Below are 17,500 nucleotides of genomic sequence, written 5' to 3'. Positions count from 1 at the left end.
GGTCAGGTATTCTGCCACGGTGTACTCTCTGTTTAGGGCCAGTCACAGTGGTCAGGTATTCTGCCACGGTGTACTCTCTGTTTAGGGCCAGTCACAGTGGACAGGTATTCTGCCACGGTGTACTCTCTGTTTAGGGCCAGTCACAGTGGACAGGTATTCTGCCACGGTGTACTCTCTGTTTAGGGCCAGTCACAGGCATTGTATCGCACTTGCTAGCTGTGCCTCTAGAGATCCTGGTTTGAGGCCAGGCTCTGTCGCAGCCGGACACGACCGGGAGACCCATGGGGCGGTGCACAATTGGCCCAGTGTCGTCCGGGTTAGGGGAGGGTTTTGCCGGCAGGGTTGTCCTTGTCCCATCGCGGTCTAGCAACTCCTGTGCCGGGCCAGGCACATGCACGTTGACACGGTCGCCAGGTGTACGGTGTTTCCTCCGACACATTGGTGCGGCTGGCTTCCGGGTTAAGTGGGCATTGTGTCAAGAAGCAGTGCGGCTCGGTTGGGTCGTGTTTTGGAGGACGCACGGCTCTCGACCTTCGCCTCTCCTGAGTCTGTACGGGAAGTTGCAGCGATGAGACAAGACTGTAACTACCAATAGGAAAACACGAAATTGGGGAGAAATGTTTTTTTAAATAATCAAATCAAATCAAAGTTTATTTGTCATGTGCACCGAATACAACAGTGAACTGTTTACTTACAGGCTCTAACCAACAGTGCAAAAAAAGTATTAGGTGAACAATAGGTAAGTAAAGAAATAAAACAACAGTAAAAAGACAGGCTATATACAGTAATGAGGCTATAAAAGTAGAGGGGCTACATACAGGCACCGGTTAGTTGGGCTGATTGAGGTAGTATTTACATGTAGATATGGTGTGACTATGCATATATGATGAACAGAGAGTAGCAGTAGAGTAAAAGAGGGGTTGGTGGGTGGTGGGACACAATGCAGATTGCCCGGTTGGCCAATGTGCGGGAGCACTGGTTGGTCGGGCCAATTGAGGTAGTATGTACATGAATGTATAGTTAAAGTGACTATGCATATATGATAAACAGAGAGTAGCAGCAGCATAAAAGAGGGATTGGGGGGGCACACAATGCAAATTATACTGTAGGTGATGACTTTGTTATAGAAGGTTTGGGAATCACTTCCTTTTAGGTGGTTGTAGAATTGACCGTCTCTTTTCTGGATGTTGATAATAAGCAGGTATCAGCCTAATTGTCCTCTGCATTATTTGATGTTTTACACTGTACATGGAGGATATTTTTGCAGAAAAATAATTCTGCATGGGGAGTCTCAATTTGGAGTTTGTCCCATTTTGTGAATTCTTGATTGGGGAGCAGACCCCAGACCTCACAACCATAAAGGGCATTGGGTTCTATAACTGATTCAAGTATTTTTAGCCAGATCCTAATTGGTATGTCAAATTTTATGTTCCTTTTGATGGCATAAAAGGCCATCTCTCTCTCTCTTTATCTCTCTCTCTATTTCTCTCTCTGTCTGTCTGTCTCTCTCTCTCACCTCTCTCTCTTTATTTCTCTTTCTCTACCTCTCTCTCTCTTTATCTCTCTCTCTCTATTTCTCTCTCTGTCTGTCTGTCTCTCTTTCTTTCTCACCTCTCGCTCTCTATTTCTCTACCTCTCTCTCTTTCTCTCTCTCTTTCTCTCTATATTTTACACACACACTCACACAGTCTCTACGACTCTCTCCCTGTTGTCCAGGCACTAAAGCTGAAGACCATCGTCAGAGGAGACGCCCCAACCAGTCTGGTCACTACAGGCCTGTGTAGAAAAGAGGTGATTTAACTGAACCCTCCATACTGTAGCGTGACCATACCATACAGGCCTGTTGTTATACCTGTTGTGTTTTCCTTGCATCCTCAGAATTGTGTGTGTGTGTGTGTGTTACAGCCGTGGGAGTCCCAGTCATTCTGCAGTACGTTTCCCTATGAGACAGTGTGTGCTGACTCCTGGGGTCAGTCTCTGCTGGTCGCCACGGAAGCAGCAGGGGTCATGATGATAGATGGTGAGGTCATCACACACACACACACACTTTGAGGATTTAAAATGGAAGTGCTTCATGAATAAAGTGGATTGTGTTTTATTATCACTGTCCTATGCATTATTCAATTATCACTTAGCCATGAATATCAATCAATCAATCAAATGTATTTATAAAGCCCTTTTTACATCAGCCGATGTCATGAAGTGCTGTACAGAAACCCAGCATAAAACCCCAAACAGCAAGCAATGCAGATGTAGACGCATGGTGGCTAGGAAAAACTCCCTAGAAAGGCAGGACTGGGTGGCCAGTCCTCTTCTGGCTGTGCCGGGTGGAGATGATAACAGAACATGGCCAAGATGTTGAAACGTTCATAGATGACCAGCAGGGTCAGATAATAATAATCACAGTGGTTGTAGAGGGTGCAACAAGTCAGCACCTCAGGAGTAAACAACAGTTGACTTTTCATAGCCGATCATTCAGAGTTAGAGACAGCAGGTGCGGTAGAGAGAGTCGAAAACAGCAGGTCAGGGACAAGGTAGCACGTCCGGTGAACAGGTCAGGGACAGGTAGCACGTCCGGTGAACAGGTCAGAGACAAGGTAGCACGTCTGGTGAACAGGTCAGAGACAAGGTAGCACGTCTGGTGAACAGGTCTGGGACAGGTAGCACGTCCGGTGAACAGGTCAGGGACAGGGTAGCACGTCTGGTGAACAGGTCTGGGACAGGGCCGTGTGAACAGGTCAGGGAAAGGAGCACGTCCGGTGAACAGGTCAGGGAGGTTTGAACAGGTCTGGGACAGGTAGCACGTCCGGTGAACAGGTCAGGGACAGGTAGCACGTCCGGTGAACAGGTCAGGGACAGGTAGCACGTCCGGTGAACAGGTCAGGGACAGGTAGCACGTCTGGTGAACAGGTCAGGGACAGGTAGCACGTCTGGTGAACAGGTCAGGGACAGGTAGCACGTCCGGTGAACAGGTCAGGACAGGTAGCACGTCCGCTGAACAGGTCAGGGACAGGTGTCCGGTGAACAGGTACCGTCCGGTGAACAGGTCAGGGACAGGTAGCACGTCCGGTGAACAGGTCAGGGACAGGTAGCACGTCTGGTGAACAGGTCAGGGACAAGGTAGCACGTCTGGTGAACAGGTCAGGGACAGGTAGCACGTCCGGTGAACAGGTCAGGGACAGGTAGCACGTCCGGTGAACAGGTCAGGGACAGGTAGCACGTCCGGTGAACAGGTCAGGGACAGGTATCACGTCTGGTGAACAGGTCAGGGACAGGTAGCACGTCTGGTGAACAGGTCAGGGACAGGTAGCACGTCTGGTGAACAGGTCAGGGACAGGTAGCACGTCCGGTGAACAGGTCAGGGACAGGTAGCACGTCCGGTGAACAGGTCAGGGACAGGTAGCACGTCCGGTGAACAGGTCAGCGACAGGTAGCACGTCCGGTGAACAGGTCTGGGACAGGTAGCACGTCCGGTGAACAGGTCAGGGACAGGTAGCACGTCGGTGAACAGGTCAGGGAGGTAGCACGTCCGGTGAACAGGTCTGGGACAGGTAGCACGTCCGGTGAACAGGTCAGGGACAGGTAGCACGTCCGGTGAACAGGTCAGGGACAGGTAGCACGTCCGGTGAACAGGTCTGGGACAGGTTCGGTGAACAGGTGGACAGGTAGCTCCAGTGAACATCAGGGAATAACGTCCGGTGAACAGGTTGACAGGTTTTGAACAGGTAGGTAGCACTCTGGTGAACAGGTCTGGGACAGGTAGCACGTCCGGTGAACAGGTCAGGGACAGGTAGCACGTCTGGTGAACAGGTCTGGGACAGGTAGCACGTCCGGTGAACAGGTCAGGGACAGGTAGCACGTCCGGTGAACAGGTCAGGGACAGGTTTGAACAGGTCTGGGACAGGTAGCACGTCCGGTGAACAGGTCCAGGTAGCACGTCTGGTGAACAGGTCTGGGACATTCCGGTGAACAGGTCAGGGACAGGTAGCACGTCCGGTGAACAGGTCAGGGACAGGTAGCACGTCCGGTGAACAGGTCTGGGAAACGTCTGGTGAACAGGTCAGGGAAGGTAGCACGTCCGGTGAACAGGTCAGGGACAGGTAGCACGTCCTGGTGAACAGGTCAGGGACAGGTAGCACGTCTGGTGAACAGGTCAGGGACAGGTAGCATGTCTGGTGAACAGGTCAGGAACAGGTGGCACGTCCGGTGAACAGGTCAGGGGAAGGTAGCACGTCTGGTGAACAGGTCAGGGACAGGTAGCACGTCTGGTGAACAGGTCAGGAACAGGTAGCACGTCCGGTGAACAGGTCAGGGACAGGTAGCACGTCTGGTGAACAGGTCAGGGACAGGTAGCACGTCCGGTGAACAGGTCAGGGACAGGGTAGCACGTCTGGTGAACAGGTCTGGGACAGGTAGCACGTCAGGTGAACAGGTCAGGGACAAGGTAGCACGTCCGGTGAACAGGTCAGGGACAGGTAGCACGTCCGGTGAACAGGTCTGGGACAGGTAGCACGTCTGGTGAACAGGTCAGGGACAGGTAGCACGTCCGGTGAACAGGTCAGGGACAGGTAGCACGTCCGGTGAACAGGTCAGGGACAGGTAGCACGTCTGGTGAGGTCAGGGACAGGTAGCAGTCTGGTGAACAGGTCAGGGACAGGTAGCACGTCCGGTGAACAGGTCAGGGACAGGTGCACGTCCGCTGAACAGGTCAGGGACAGGTAGCATGTCCGGTGAACAGGTCAGGGACAGGTAGCACGTCCGGTGAACAGGTCAGGGACAGGTAGCACGTCCGGTGAACAGGTCAGGGACAGGTAGCACGTCTGTTGAACAGGTCAGGGACAAGGTAGCACGTCTGGTGAACAGGTCAGGGACAGGTCAGGGAGGTCAGGGACAGGTAGCACGTCCGGTGAACAGGTCAGGGACAGGTAGCACGTCGGTGAACAGGTGGGACAGGTCAGGTGACAGGTAGCACGTCTAGTGAACAGGTCCGGTGAACAGGTCAGGGACAGGTAGCACGTCTGGTGAACAGGTCAGGGACAGGTAGCACGTCTGGTGAACAGGTCAGGGACAGGTAGCACGTCCGGTGAACAGGTCAGGTAGACGGTGAACAGGTAGCACGTAGCACGTCCGGTGAACAGGTCAGGGACACGTCTGGTGAACAGGGTAGCACGTCCGGTGAACAGGTCAGGGACAGGTAGCACGTCCGGTGAACAGGTCAGGGACAGGACACGTCGGTGAACAGGTCAGGGACAGGTAGCACGTCCGGTGAACAGGTCTAGGGACAGGTAGCACGTCCGGTGAACAGGTCAGGGACAGGTAGCACGTCCGGTGAACAGGTCAGGGACAAGGTAGCACGTCCGGTGAACAGGTCAGGGACAGGTAGCACGTCCGGTGAACAGGTCTGGGACAGGTAGCACGTCCGGTGAACAGGTCAGGGGGACAGGTGAACAGCACGTCCGGTGAACAGGTCAGGGACAGGTAGCACGTCTGGTGAACAGGTCAGGGACAAGCACGTCCGGTGAACAGGTCAGGGACAGGTAGCACGTCTGGTGAACAGGTCAGGGACAGGTAGCACGTCTGGTGAACAGGTCAGGGACAGGTAGCACGTCCGGTGAACAGGTCAGGGACAGGTAGCACGTCTGGTGAACAGGTCTGGGACAGGTAGCATGTCCGGTGAACAGGTCAGGGACAGGTAGCACGTCCGGTGAACAGGTCAGGGACAGGTAGCACGTCCGGTGAACAGGTCAGGGACAGGTAGCACGTCTGGTGAACAGGTCAGGGACAGGTAGCACGTCCGGTGAACAGGTCAGGGACAGGTAGCACGTCTGGTGAACAGGTCAGGGACAGGTAGCACGTCTGGTGAACAGGTCAGGGACAGGTAGCATGTCTGGTGAACAGGTCAGGGACAGGTAGCACGTCCGGTGAACAGGTCAGGGACAGGTAGCATGGACGTCCGGTGAACAGGTCAGGGACAGGTGAACAGGTCTGGGACAGGACGTCCGTAGCACGTCTGGTGAACAGGTCAGGGACAGGTAGCACGTCCGGTGAACAGGTCAGGGACGGTGAACAGGTCAGGGACAGGTAGCACGTCAGGTGAACAGGTCAGGGACAGGTAGCACGTCCGGTGAACAGGTCAGGGACAGGTAGCACGTCCGGTGAACAGGTCTGGGACAGGTAGCACGTCTGGTGAACAGGTCAGGGACAGGTAGCACGTCTGGTGAACAGGTCAGGGGACACGTCCGGTAGCAGGGACAGGTCCGTCTGGTGAACAGGTCAGGGACAGGTAGCACGTCTGGTGAACAGGTCAGGGACAGGTAGCACGTCCGGTGAACAGGTCAGGGACAGGTAGCACGTCAGGTAGGTGAACAGGTCAGGGACAGGTCAGGGACACGTAGCCGGTGAACAGGTCAGGGACAGGTAGCACGTCCGGTGAACAGGTCAGGGGGACAGGTGAACAGGTCAGGGACGTCAGGGACAGGTAGCACCGGTGAACAGGTCAGGGACAACAGGTACAGGTAGCACGTCCGGTGAACAGGTCAGGGACAGGTAGCACGTCCGGTGAACAGGTCAGGGACAGGTAGCACGTCCGGTGAACAGGTCAGGGACAGGTAGCACGTCCTGGTGAACAGGTCAGGGACAGGTAGCACGTCCGTGAACAGGAGGGACAGGTCACGGGACAGGTAGGGCACGTCTGGTGAACAGGTCAGGGACAGGTAGCACGTCTGGTGAACAGGTCAGGGACAGGTAGCACGTCCGGTGAACAGGTCAGGGACAGGTAGCACGTCCAGGTGAACAGGTCAGCACGTCCGGTGACAGGTAGCACGTCCGGTGAACAGGTCTGGGACAGGTAGCACGTCCGGTGAACAGGTCAGGGACAGGTAGCACGTCCGGTGAACAGGTCAGGGACAGGTAGCACGTCCGGTGAACAGGTCTGGGACAGGTAGCACGTCCGGTGAACAGGTCAGGGACAGGTGAACAGGTCAGGGACAGGGACGTCCGGTGAACAGGTCTGGGACAGGTAGCACGGTGAACAGGTCAGGGACAGGTAGCACGTCCGGTGAACAGGTCAGGGACAGGTAGCACGTCCGGTGAACAGGTCTGGGACAGGTAGCACGTCTGGTGAACAGGTCAGGGACAGGTAGCACGTCCGTGAACAGGTCAGGGACAGGTAGCATGTCCGGTGAACAGGTCAGGGACAGGTAGCACGTCCGTTGAACAGGTCAGGGACAGGTAGCATGTCCGGTGAACAGGTCAGGGACAGGTAGCACGTCTGGTGAACAGGTCAGGGACAGGTAGCACGTCTGGTGAACAGGTCAGGGACAGGTAGCACGTCCGGTGAACAGGTCAGGGACAGGTAGCACGTCCGGTGAACAGGTCAGGGACGGTGAACAGGTCAGGAAGCACGTCCTGGTGAACAGGTCAGGGACAGGTAGCACGTCTGGTGAACAGGTCTGGGACAGGTAGCACGTCCGGTGAACAGGTCAGGGACAGGTAGCACGTCTGGTGAACAGGTCAGGTAGCACGTCTGGTGAACAGGTCAGGGACAGGTAGCACGTCCGGTGAACAGGTCAGGGACAGGAGCACGTCCGGTGAACAGGTCAGCACAGGTAGCACGTCCGGTGAACAGGTCTGGGACAGGTAGCACGTCCGGTGAACAGGTCAGGGACAGGTAGCACGTCCGGTGAACAGGTCAGGGACAGGTAGCACGTCCGGTGAACAGGTCTGGGACAGGTAGCACGTCCGGTGAACAGGTCAGGGACAGGTAGCACGTCCGGTGAACAGGTCAGGGACAGGTAGCACGTCCGGTGAACAGGTCAGGGACAGGTAGCACGTCTGGTGAACAGGTCAGGGACAGGTAGCACGTCCGGTGAACAGGTCAGGGACAGGTAGCACGTCCGGTGAACAGGTCAGGGACAGGTAGCACGTCTGGTGAACAGGTCAGGGACAGGTAGCACGTCCGGTGAACAGGTCAGGGACAGGTAGCACGTCCGCTGAACAGGTCAGGGACAGGTAGCATGTCCGGTGAACAGGTCAGGGACAGGTAGCACGTCCGGTGAACAGGTCAGGGACAGGTAGCATGTCCGGTGAACAGGTCAGGGACAGGTAGCACGTCTGGTGAACAGGTCAGGGACAGGTAGCACGTCTGGTGAACAGGTCAGGGACAGGTCAGGGACAGGTAGCACGTCCGGTGAACAGGTCAGGGACAGGTGAACAGGTCAGGGACAGGTAGCACGTCTAGTGAACAGGTCAGGGACAGGTAGCACGTCTGGTGAACAGGTCAGGGACAGGTAGCAGGTGAACAGGTCAGGGACAGGTAGCACGTCCGGTGAACAGGAACAGGTCACGTCCGGGACAGGTCAGCACAGGTAGCACGTCCGGTGAACAGGTCTGGGACAGGTAGCACGTCCGGTGAACAGGTCAGGGACAGGTAGCACGTCCGGTGAACAGGTCAGGGACAGGTAGCACGTCCGGTGAACAGGTCTGGGACAGGTAGCACGTCCGGTGAACAGGTCAGGGACAGGTAGCACGTCCGGTGAACAGGTCAGGGACAGGTAGCACGTCCGGTGAACAGGTCTGGGACAGGTAGCACGTCCGGTGAACAGGTCAGGGACAGGTAGCACGTCCGGTGAACAGGTCAGGGACAGGTAGCACGTCCGGTGAACAGGTCTGGGACAGGTAGCACGTCCGGTGAACAGGTCAGGGACAGGTAGCACGTCCGGTGAACAGGTCAGGGACAGGTAGCACGTCAGGGACAGGTAGCATGTCCGGTGAACAGGTCAGGGACAGGTAGCACGTCCGGTGAACAGGTCAGGGACAGGTAGCACGTCCGGTGAACAGGTCAGGGACAGGTAGCACGTCTGGTGAACAGGTCAGGGACAGGTAGCACGTCTGGTGAACAGGTCAGGGACAGGTAGCACGTCCGGTGAACAGGTCAGGGACAGGTAGCACGTCCGGTGAACAGGTCAGGGACAGGTAGCACGTCCGGTGAACAGGTCAGGGACAGGTAGCACGTCCGGTGAACAGGTCAGGGACAGGTAGCACGTCTGGTGAACAGGTCAGGGACAGGTAGCACGTCCGGTGAACAGGTCAGGGACAGGGTAGCACGTCTGGTGAACAGGTCAGGGACAGGTAGCACGTCCGGTGAACAGGTCAGGGACAGGTAGCACGTCCGGTGAACAGGTCAGGGACAGGTAGCACGTCCGGTGAACAGGTCAGGGACAGGTAGCACGGTGAACAGGTCAGCGACAGGTAGCACGTCCGGTGAACAGGTCTGGGACAGGTAGCACGTCCGGTGAACAGGTCAGGGACAGGTAGCACGTCCGGTGAACAGGTCAGGGACAGGTAGCACGTCCGGTGAACATGTCTGGGAGAGGTAGCACGTCCGGTGAACAGGTCAGGGACAGGTAGCACGTCCGGTGAACAGGTCAGGGACAGGTAGCACGTCCGGTGAACAGGTCTGGGACAGGAGCAGGTGAACAGGTCAGGGACAGGTAGCACGTCCGGTGAACAGGTCAGGGACAGGTAGCACGTCCGGTGAACAGGTCTGGGACAGGTAGCACGTCAGGTGAACAGGTCAGGGACAGGTAGCACGTCCGGTGAACAGGTGAACAGGTGAACAGGTCAGGGACAGGTAGCATGTCCGGTGAACAGGTCAGGGACAGGTAGGGCACGTCCGGTGAACAGGTCAGGGACAGGTAGCACGTCTGAACAGGTCAGGGACAAGGTAGCACGTCTGGTGAACAGGAACAGGTCACGTCCGGGAACAGGTCAGGGACAGGTAGCACGTCCGGTGAACAGGTCAGGGACAGGTAGCACGTCCGGTGAACAGGTCAGGAACAGGTAGCACGTCCGGTGAACAGGTCAGGGACAGGTAGCACGTCTGGTGAACAGGTCTGGGACAGGTAGCACGTCCGGTGAACAGGTCAGGGACAGGTAGCACGTCTGGTGAACAGGTCTGGGACAGGTAGCATGTCCGGTGAACAGGTCAGGGACAGGTAGCACGTCCGGTGAACAGGTCAGGGACAGGTAGCACGTCTGGTGAACAGGTCTGGGACAGGTAGCATGTCCGGTGAACAGGTCAGGGACAGGTAGCACGTCTGGTGAACAGGTCTGGGACAGGTAGCATGTCCGGTGAACAGGTCAGGGACAGGTAGCACGTCCGGTGAACAGGTCAGGGACAGGTAGCACGTCTGGTGAACAGGTCATGGTGAACAGGTCAGGAACAGGTAGCACGTCCGGTGAACAGGTCAGGGACAGGTAGCATGTCTGGTGAACAGGTCAGGGACAGGTAGCACGTCCGGTGAACAGGTCAGGGACAGGTAGCACGTCTGGTGAACAGGTCAGGGACAGGTAGCACGTCCGGTGAACAGGTCAGGGACAGGTAGCACGTCCGCTGAACAGGTCAGGGACAGGTAGCATGTCCGGTGAACAGGTCAGGGACAGGTAGCACGTCCGGTGAACAGGTCAGGGACAGGTAGCACGTCCGGTGAACAGGTCAGGGACAGGTAGCACGTCTGGTGAACAGGTCAGGGACAGGTAGCACGTCCGGTGAACAGGTCAGGGACAGGTAGCACGTCCGGTGAACAGGTCAGGGACAGGTAGCACGTCCGGTGAACAGGTCTGGGACAGGTAGCACGTCCGGTGAACAGGTCAGGGACAGGTAGCACGTCTGGTGAACAGGTCTGGGACAGGTAGCACGTCCGGTGAACAGGTCAGGGACAGGTAGCACGTCTGGTGAACAGGTCTGGGACAGGTAGCATGTCCGGTGAACAGGTCAGGGACAGGTAGCACGTCCGGTGAACAGGTCAGGGACAGGTAGCACGTGAACAGGTGGGAACAGGTCAGGGACAGGTAGCACGTCTGGTGAACAGGTCTGGGACAGGTAGATGTCCGGTGAACAGGTCAGGGACAGGTAGCACGTCCGGTGAACAGGTCAGGGACAGGTAGCACGTCTGGTGAACAGGTCAGGGACAAGGTAGCACGTCTGGTGAACAGGTCAGGGACAGGTAGCACGTCCGGTGAACAGGTCAGGTAGCACGTCCGGTGAACAGGTCAGGGACAGGTAGCACGTCCGGTGAACAGGTCTGGGACAGGTAGCACGTCCGGTGAACAGGTCAGGGACAGGTAGCACGTCTGGTGAACAGGTCTGGGACAGGTAGCACGTCCGGTGAACAGGTCAGGGACAGGTAGCACGTCTGGTGAACAGGTCTGGGACAGGTAGCATGTCCGGTGAACAGGTCAGGGACAGGTAGCACGTCCGGTGAACAGGTCAGGGACAGGTAGCACGTCTGGTGAACAGGTCTGGGACAGGTAGCACGTCCGGTGAACAGGTCAGGGACAGGTAGCACGTCTGGTGAACAGGTCTGGGACAGGTAGCATGTCCGGTGAACAGGTCAGGGACAGGTAGCACGTCCGGTGAACAGGTCAGGGACAGGTAGCACGTCTGGTGAACAGGTCAGGGACAGGTAGCACGTCTGGTGAACAGGTCAGGAACAGGTAGCACGTCCGGTGAACAGGTCAGGGACAGGTAGCATGTCTGGTGAACAGGTCAGGGACAGGTAGCACGTCCGGTGAACAGGTCAGGGACAGGTAGCACGTCTGGTGAACAGGTCAGGGACAGGTAGCACGTCTGGTGAACAGGTCAGGGACAGGTAGCATGTCTGGTGAACAGGTCAGGAACAGGTAGCACGTCCGGTGAACAGGTCAGGGACAGGTAGCACGTCTGGTGAACAGGTCAGGGACAGGTAGCACGTCTGGTGAACAGGTCAGGGACAGGTAGCACGTCCGGTGAACAGGTCAGGGACAGGTAGCACGTCTGGTGAACAGGTCTGGGACAGGTAGCATGTCCGGTGAACAGGTCAGGGACAGGTAGCACGTCCGGTGAACAGGTCAGGGACAGGTAGCACGTCTGGTGAACAGGTCAGGGACAGGTAGCACGTCTGGTGAACAGGTCAGGGACAGGTAGCACGTCTGGTGAACAGGTCAGGGACAGGTAGCATGTCTGGTGAACAGGTCAGGAACAGGTAGCACGTCCGGTGAACAGGTCAGGGACAGGTAGCACGTCTGGTGAACAGGTCAGGGACAGGTAGCACGTCTGGTGAACAGGTCAGGAACAGGTAGCACGTCTGGTGAACAGGTCAGGAACAGGTAGCACGTCCGGTGAACAGGTCAGGGTTCCATAGCCGCAGGGAGAACAGTTGTAACTGGAGCAGCAGCGATGTCAATGATTCAATCAGCATTGATGTAATTGTAATCTGAAAGTCAAATTCTTACTGTTATAATGTCCCTATATTTCAGCTGTTGATCCACTTCTTTCAAACCCAGGTGAGTGTAACATACTCAACTCTCCCCATTCAGTGCTACATCACCTCTCAGCCAACTATATCAGCCAATGGTTTCATTATTGCAGCAACAATATCAGTGTTTGTATTATTGTAGATTGTAGATGCCCAGGTCCTGCCCCCAGTGCAGGTGTGTGATAAGACTATTATGGTGTTGTGTTTGTAGATAACAGGTCCTGCCCCCAGTGCAGGTGTGTGATAAGACTATTATGGTGTTGTGTTTGTAGATAACAGGTCCTGCCCCCAGTGCAGGTGTGTGATAAGACTATTATGGTGTTGTGTTTGTAGATAACAGGTCCTGTCCACAGTGCAGGTGTGTGATAAGACTATTATGGTGTTGTGTTTGTAGATAACAGGTCCTGTCCCCAGTGCAGGTGTGTGATAAGACTATTATGGTGTTGTGTTTGTAGATAACAGGTCCTGTCCACAGTGCAGGTGTGTGATAAGACTATTATGGTGTTGTGTTTGTAGATAACAGGTCCTGCCCCCAGTGCAGGTGTGTGATAAGACTATTATGGTGTTGTGTTTGTAGATGCCCAGGTCCTGTCCCCAGTGCAGGTGTGTGATAAGACTATTATGGTGTTGTGTTTGTAGATAACAGGTCCTGTCCACAGTGCAGGTGTGTGATAAGACTATTATGGTGTTGTGTTTGTAGATGCCCAGGTCCTGCCCCCAGTGCAGGTGTGTGATAAGACTATTATGGTGTTGTGTTTGTAGATAACAGGTCCTGCCCCCAGTGCAGGTGTGTGATAAGACTATTATGGTGTTGTGTTTGTAGATAACAGGTCCTGCCCCCAGTGCAGGTGTGTGATAAGACTATTATGGTGTTGTGTTTGTAGATAACAGGTCCTGTCCACAGTGCAGGTGTGTGATAAGACTATTATGGTGTTGTGTTTGTAGATAACAGGTCCTGCCCCCAGTGCAGGTGTGTGATAAGACTATTATGGTGTTGTGTTTGTAGATAACAGGTCCTGTCCCCAGTGCAGGTGTGTGATAAGACTATTATGGTGTTGTGTTTGTAGATAACAGGTCCTGTCCCCAGTGCAGGTGTGTGATAAGACTATTATGGTGTTGTGTTTGTAGATAACAGGTCCTGCCCCCAGTGCAGGTGTGTGATAAGACTATTATGGTGTTGTGTTTGTAGATAACAGGTCCTGCCCCCAGTGCAGGTGTGTGATAAGACTATTATGGTGTTGTGTTTGTAGATAACAGGTCCTGTCCACAGTGCAGGTGTGTGATAAGACTATTATGGTGTTGTGTTTGTAGATAACAGGTCCTGTCCCCAGTGCAGGTGTGTGATAAGACTATTATGGTGTTGTGTTTGTAGATAACAGGTCCTGTCCCCAGTGCAGGTGTGTGATAAGACTATTATGGTGTTGTGTTTGTAGATAACAGGTCCTGCCCCCAGTGCAGGTGTGTGATAAGACTATTATGGTGTTGTGTTTGTAGATAACAGGTCCTGTCCACAGTGCAGGTGTGTGATAAGACTATTATGGTGTTGTGTTTGTAGATAACAGGTCCTGTCCACAGTGCAGGTGTGTGATAAGACTATTATGGTGTTGTGTTTGTAGATAACAGGTCCTGTCCACAGTGCAGGTGTGTGATAAGACTATTATGGTGTTGTGTTTGTAGATAACAGGTCCTGTCCCCAGTGCAGGTGTGTGATAAGACTATTATGGTGTTGTGTTTGTAGATAACAGGTCCTGCCCCCAGTGCAGGTGTGTGATAAGACTATTATGGTGTTGTGTTTGTAGATAACAGGTCCTGTCCCCAGTGCAGGTGTGTGATAAGACTATTATGGTGTTGTGTTTGTAGATAACAGGTCCTGTCCACAGTGCAGGTGTGTGATAAGACTATTATGGTGTTGTGTTTGTAGATGCCCAGGTCCTGTCCCCAGTGCAGGTGTGTGATAAGACTATTATGGTGTTGTGTTTGTAGATAACAGGTCCTGCCCCCAGTGCAGGTGTGTGATAAGACTATTATGGTGTTGTGTTTGTAGATAACAGGTCCTGTCCCCAGTGCAGGTGTGTGATAAGACTATTATGGTGTTGTGTTTGTAGATAACAGGTCCTGTCCACAGTGCAGGTGTGTGATAAGACTATTATGGTGTTGTGTTTGTAGATAACAGGTCCTGTCCACAGTGCAGGTGTGTGATAAGACTATTATGGTGTTGTGTTTGTAGATGCCCAGGTCCTGTCCACAGTGCAGGTGTGTGATAAGACTATTATGGTGTTGTGTTTGTAGATAACAGGTCCTGTCCCCAGTGCAGGTGTGTGATAAGACTATTATGGTGTTGTGTTTGTAGATAACAGGTCCTGTCCCCAGTGCAGGTGTGTGATAAGACTATTATGGTGTTGTGTTTGTAGATAACAGGTCCTGCCCCCAGTGCAGGTGTGTGATAAGACTATTATGGTGTTGTGTTTGTAGATAACAGGTCCTGTCCACAGTGCAGGTGTGTGATAAGACTATTATTGTGTTGTGTTTGTAGATAACAGGTCCTGTCCCCAGTGCAGGTGTGTGATAAGACTATTATGGTGTTGTGTTTGTAGATAACAGGTCCTGTCCCCAGTGCAGGTGTGTGATAAGACTATTATGGTGTTGTGTTTGTAGATAACAGGTCCTGCCCCCAGTGCAGGTGTGTGATAAGACTATTATGGTGTTGTGTTTGTAGATAACAGGTCCTGTCCACAGTGCAGGTGTGTGATAAGACTATTATGGTGTTGTGTTTGTAGATGCCCAGGTCCTGTCCCCAGTGCAGGTGTGTGATAAGACTATTATGGTGTTGTGTTTGTAGATAACAGGTCCTGTCCCCAGTGCAGGTGTGTGATAAGACTAGTATGGTGTTGTGTTTGTAGATAACAGGTCCTGTCCCCAGTGCAGGTGTGTGATAAGACTATTATGGTGTTGTGTTTGTAGATAACAGGTCCTGTCCACAGTGCAGGTGTGTGATAAGACTATTATGGTGTTGTGTTTGTAGATAACAGGTCCTGCCCCCAGTGCAGGTGTGTGATAAGACTATTATGGTGTTGTGTTTGTAGATAACAGGTCCTGTCCACAGTGCAGGTGTGTGATAAGACTATTATGGTGTTGTGTTTGTAGATAACAGGTCCTGTCCCCAGTGCAGGTGTGTGATAAGACTATTATGGTGTTGTGTTTGTAGATAACAGGTCCTGCCCCCAGTGCAGGTGTGTGATAAGACTATTATGGTGTTGTGTTTGTAGATAACAGGTCCTGTCCCCAGTGCAGGTGTGTGATAAGACTATTATGGTGTTGTGTTTGTAGATAACAGGTCCTGTCCCCAGTGCAGGTGTGTGATAAGACTATTATGGTGTTGTGTTTGTAGATAACAGGTCCTGTCCACAGTGCAGGTGTGTGATAAGACTATTATGGTGTTGTGTTTGTAGATAACAGGTCCTGTCCCCAGTGCAGGTGTGTGATAAGACTATTATGGTGTTGTGTTTGTAGATAACAGGTCCTGTCCCCAGTGCAGGTGTGTGATAAGACTATTATGGTGTTGTGTTTGTAGATAACAGGTCCTGTCCACAGTGCAGGTGTGTGATAAGACTATTATGGTGTTGTGTTTGTAGATAACAGGTCCTGCCCCCAGTGCAGGTGTGTGATAAGACTATTATGGTGTTGTGTTTGTAGATAACAGGTCCTGTCCACAGTGCAGGTGTGTGATAAGACTATTATGGTGTTGTGTTTGTAGATAACAGGTCCTGCCCCCAGTGCAGGTGTGTGATAAGACTATTATGGTGTTGTGTTTGTAGATAACAGGTCCTGTCCACAGTGCAGGTGTGTGATAAGACTATTATGGTGTTGTGTTTGTAGATAACAGGTCCTGTCCACAGTGCAGGTGTGTGATAAGACTATTATGGTGTTGTGTTTGTAGATGCCCAGGTCCTGCCCCCAGTGCAGGTGTTTGATAAGACTATGGTGGTGAAACAGATACACGTTGTAGAGCCTCAGGACCTCCTCATCACCAGGGCTGACAAAGGTGGGTACTATCCTTAGTTAGACTGAACAGCTTTCCTCCATACTGTCTTTCATTTCATTTCTACTGTTTCTCCATTCCTCCATACTGTCTTTCATTTCATTTCTACTGTTTCTCCATTCCTCCATACTGTCTTTCATTTCATTTCTACTGTATCTCCATTCCTCCATACTGTCTTTCATTTCATTTCTATTCTCCATTCCTCCATACTGTCTTTCATTTCATTTCTACTCTCCATTCCTCCATACTGTCTTTCATTTCATTTCTACTGTATCTCCATTCCTCCATACTGTCTTTCATTTCATTTCTACTGTTTCTCCATTCCTCCATACTGTCTTTCATTTCATTTCTACTGTCCATTCTCCATTCTTTCCATACTGTCTCCATTTTCATTTCATTTCTACTGTATCTCCATTCCTCCATACTGTCTTTCATTTCATTTCTACTGTTTCTCCATTCCTCCATACTGTCTTTCATTTCATTTCTACTGTTTCTCCATTCCTCCATACTGTCTTTCATTTCATTTCTACTGTATCTCCATTCCTCCATACTGTCTTTCATTTCATTTCTACTGTTTCTCCATTCCTCCATACTGTCTTTCATTTCATTTCTACTGTTTCTCCATTCCTCCATACTGTCTTTCATTTCATTTCTACTGTATCTCCATTCCTCCATACTGTCTTTCATTTCATTTCTACTGTATCTCCATTCCTCCATACTGTCTTTCATTTCATTTCTACTGTATCTCCATTCCTCCATACTGTCTTTCATTTCATTTCTACTGTATCTCCATTCCTCCATACTGTCTTTCATTTCATTTCTACTGTATCTCCATTCCTCCATACTGTCTTTCATTTCATTTCTACTGTATCTCCATTCCTCCATACTGTCTTTCATTTCATTTCTACTGTATCTCCATTCCTCCATACTGTCTTTCATTTCATTTCTACTGTATCTCCATTCCTCCATACTGTCTTTCATTTCATTTCTACTGTATCTCCATTCCTCCATACTGTCTTTCATTTCATTTCTACTGTATCTCCATTCCTCCATACTGTCTTTCATTTCATTTCTACTGTATCTCCATTCCTCCATACTGTCTTTCATTTCATTTCTACTGTATCTCCATTCCTCCATACTGTCTTTCATTTCATTTCTACTGTTT

At 52.4% G+C, this 17,500-nt stretch overlaps 1 protein-coding gene and 2 long non-coding RNA genes across 3 annotated transcripts in view; all 3 read left to right on the top strand.

Annotated features, from left to right (window-relative positions):
- garnl3 (GTPase activating Rap/RanGAP domain like 3) overlaps positions 1–17,500 on the top strand; it is a 243,644-nt gene that overhangs the window by 156,595 nt on the left and 69,549 nt on the right. The window contains exons 17-19 of the mRNA XM_052525397.1: positions 1,717–1,791; positions 1,906–2,020; positions 16,234–16,338. Coding sequence (XP_052381357.1) covers positions 1,717–1,791; positions 1,906–2,020; positions 16,234–16,338 — 295 coding nt within the window. The remainder of the gene's footprint in view (positions 1–1,716; positions 1,792–1,905; positions 2,021–16,233; positions 16,339–17,500) is intronic.
- On the top strand, positions 4,356–8,555 carry LOC127931769 (uncharacterized). Its single transcript, XR_008142860.1, has 3 exons — positions 4,356–4,412; positions 5,317–5,430; positions 8,511–8,555. It is a non-coding gene; the product is annotated as an uncharacterized LOC127931769 (long non-coding RNA).
- LOC127931766 (uncharacterized) lies at positions 10,546–12,291 on the top strand. Its single transcript, XR_008142856.1, has 3 exons — positions 10,546–10,815; positions 11,125–11,764; positions 12,013–12,291. It is a non-coding gene; the product is annotated as an uncharacterized LOC127931766 (long non-coding RNA).

Source organism: Oncorhynchus keta, chromosome 9, assembly GCF_023373465.1.
Source record: "Oncorhynchus keta strain PuntledgeMale-10-30-2019 chromosome 9, Oket_V2, whole genome shotgun sequence".
Lineage (NCBI taxonomy): Eukaryota > Metazoa > Chordata > Actinopteri > Salmoniformes > Salmonidae > Oncorhynchus > Oncorhynchus keta.
This window is presented reverse-complemented; position numbering and strand designations above follow the sequence as displayed.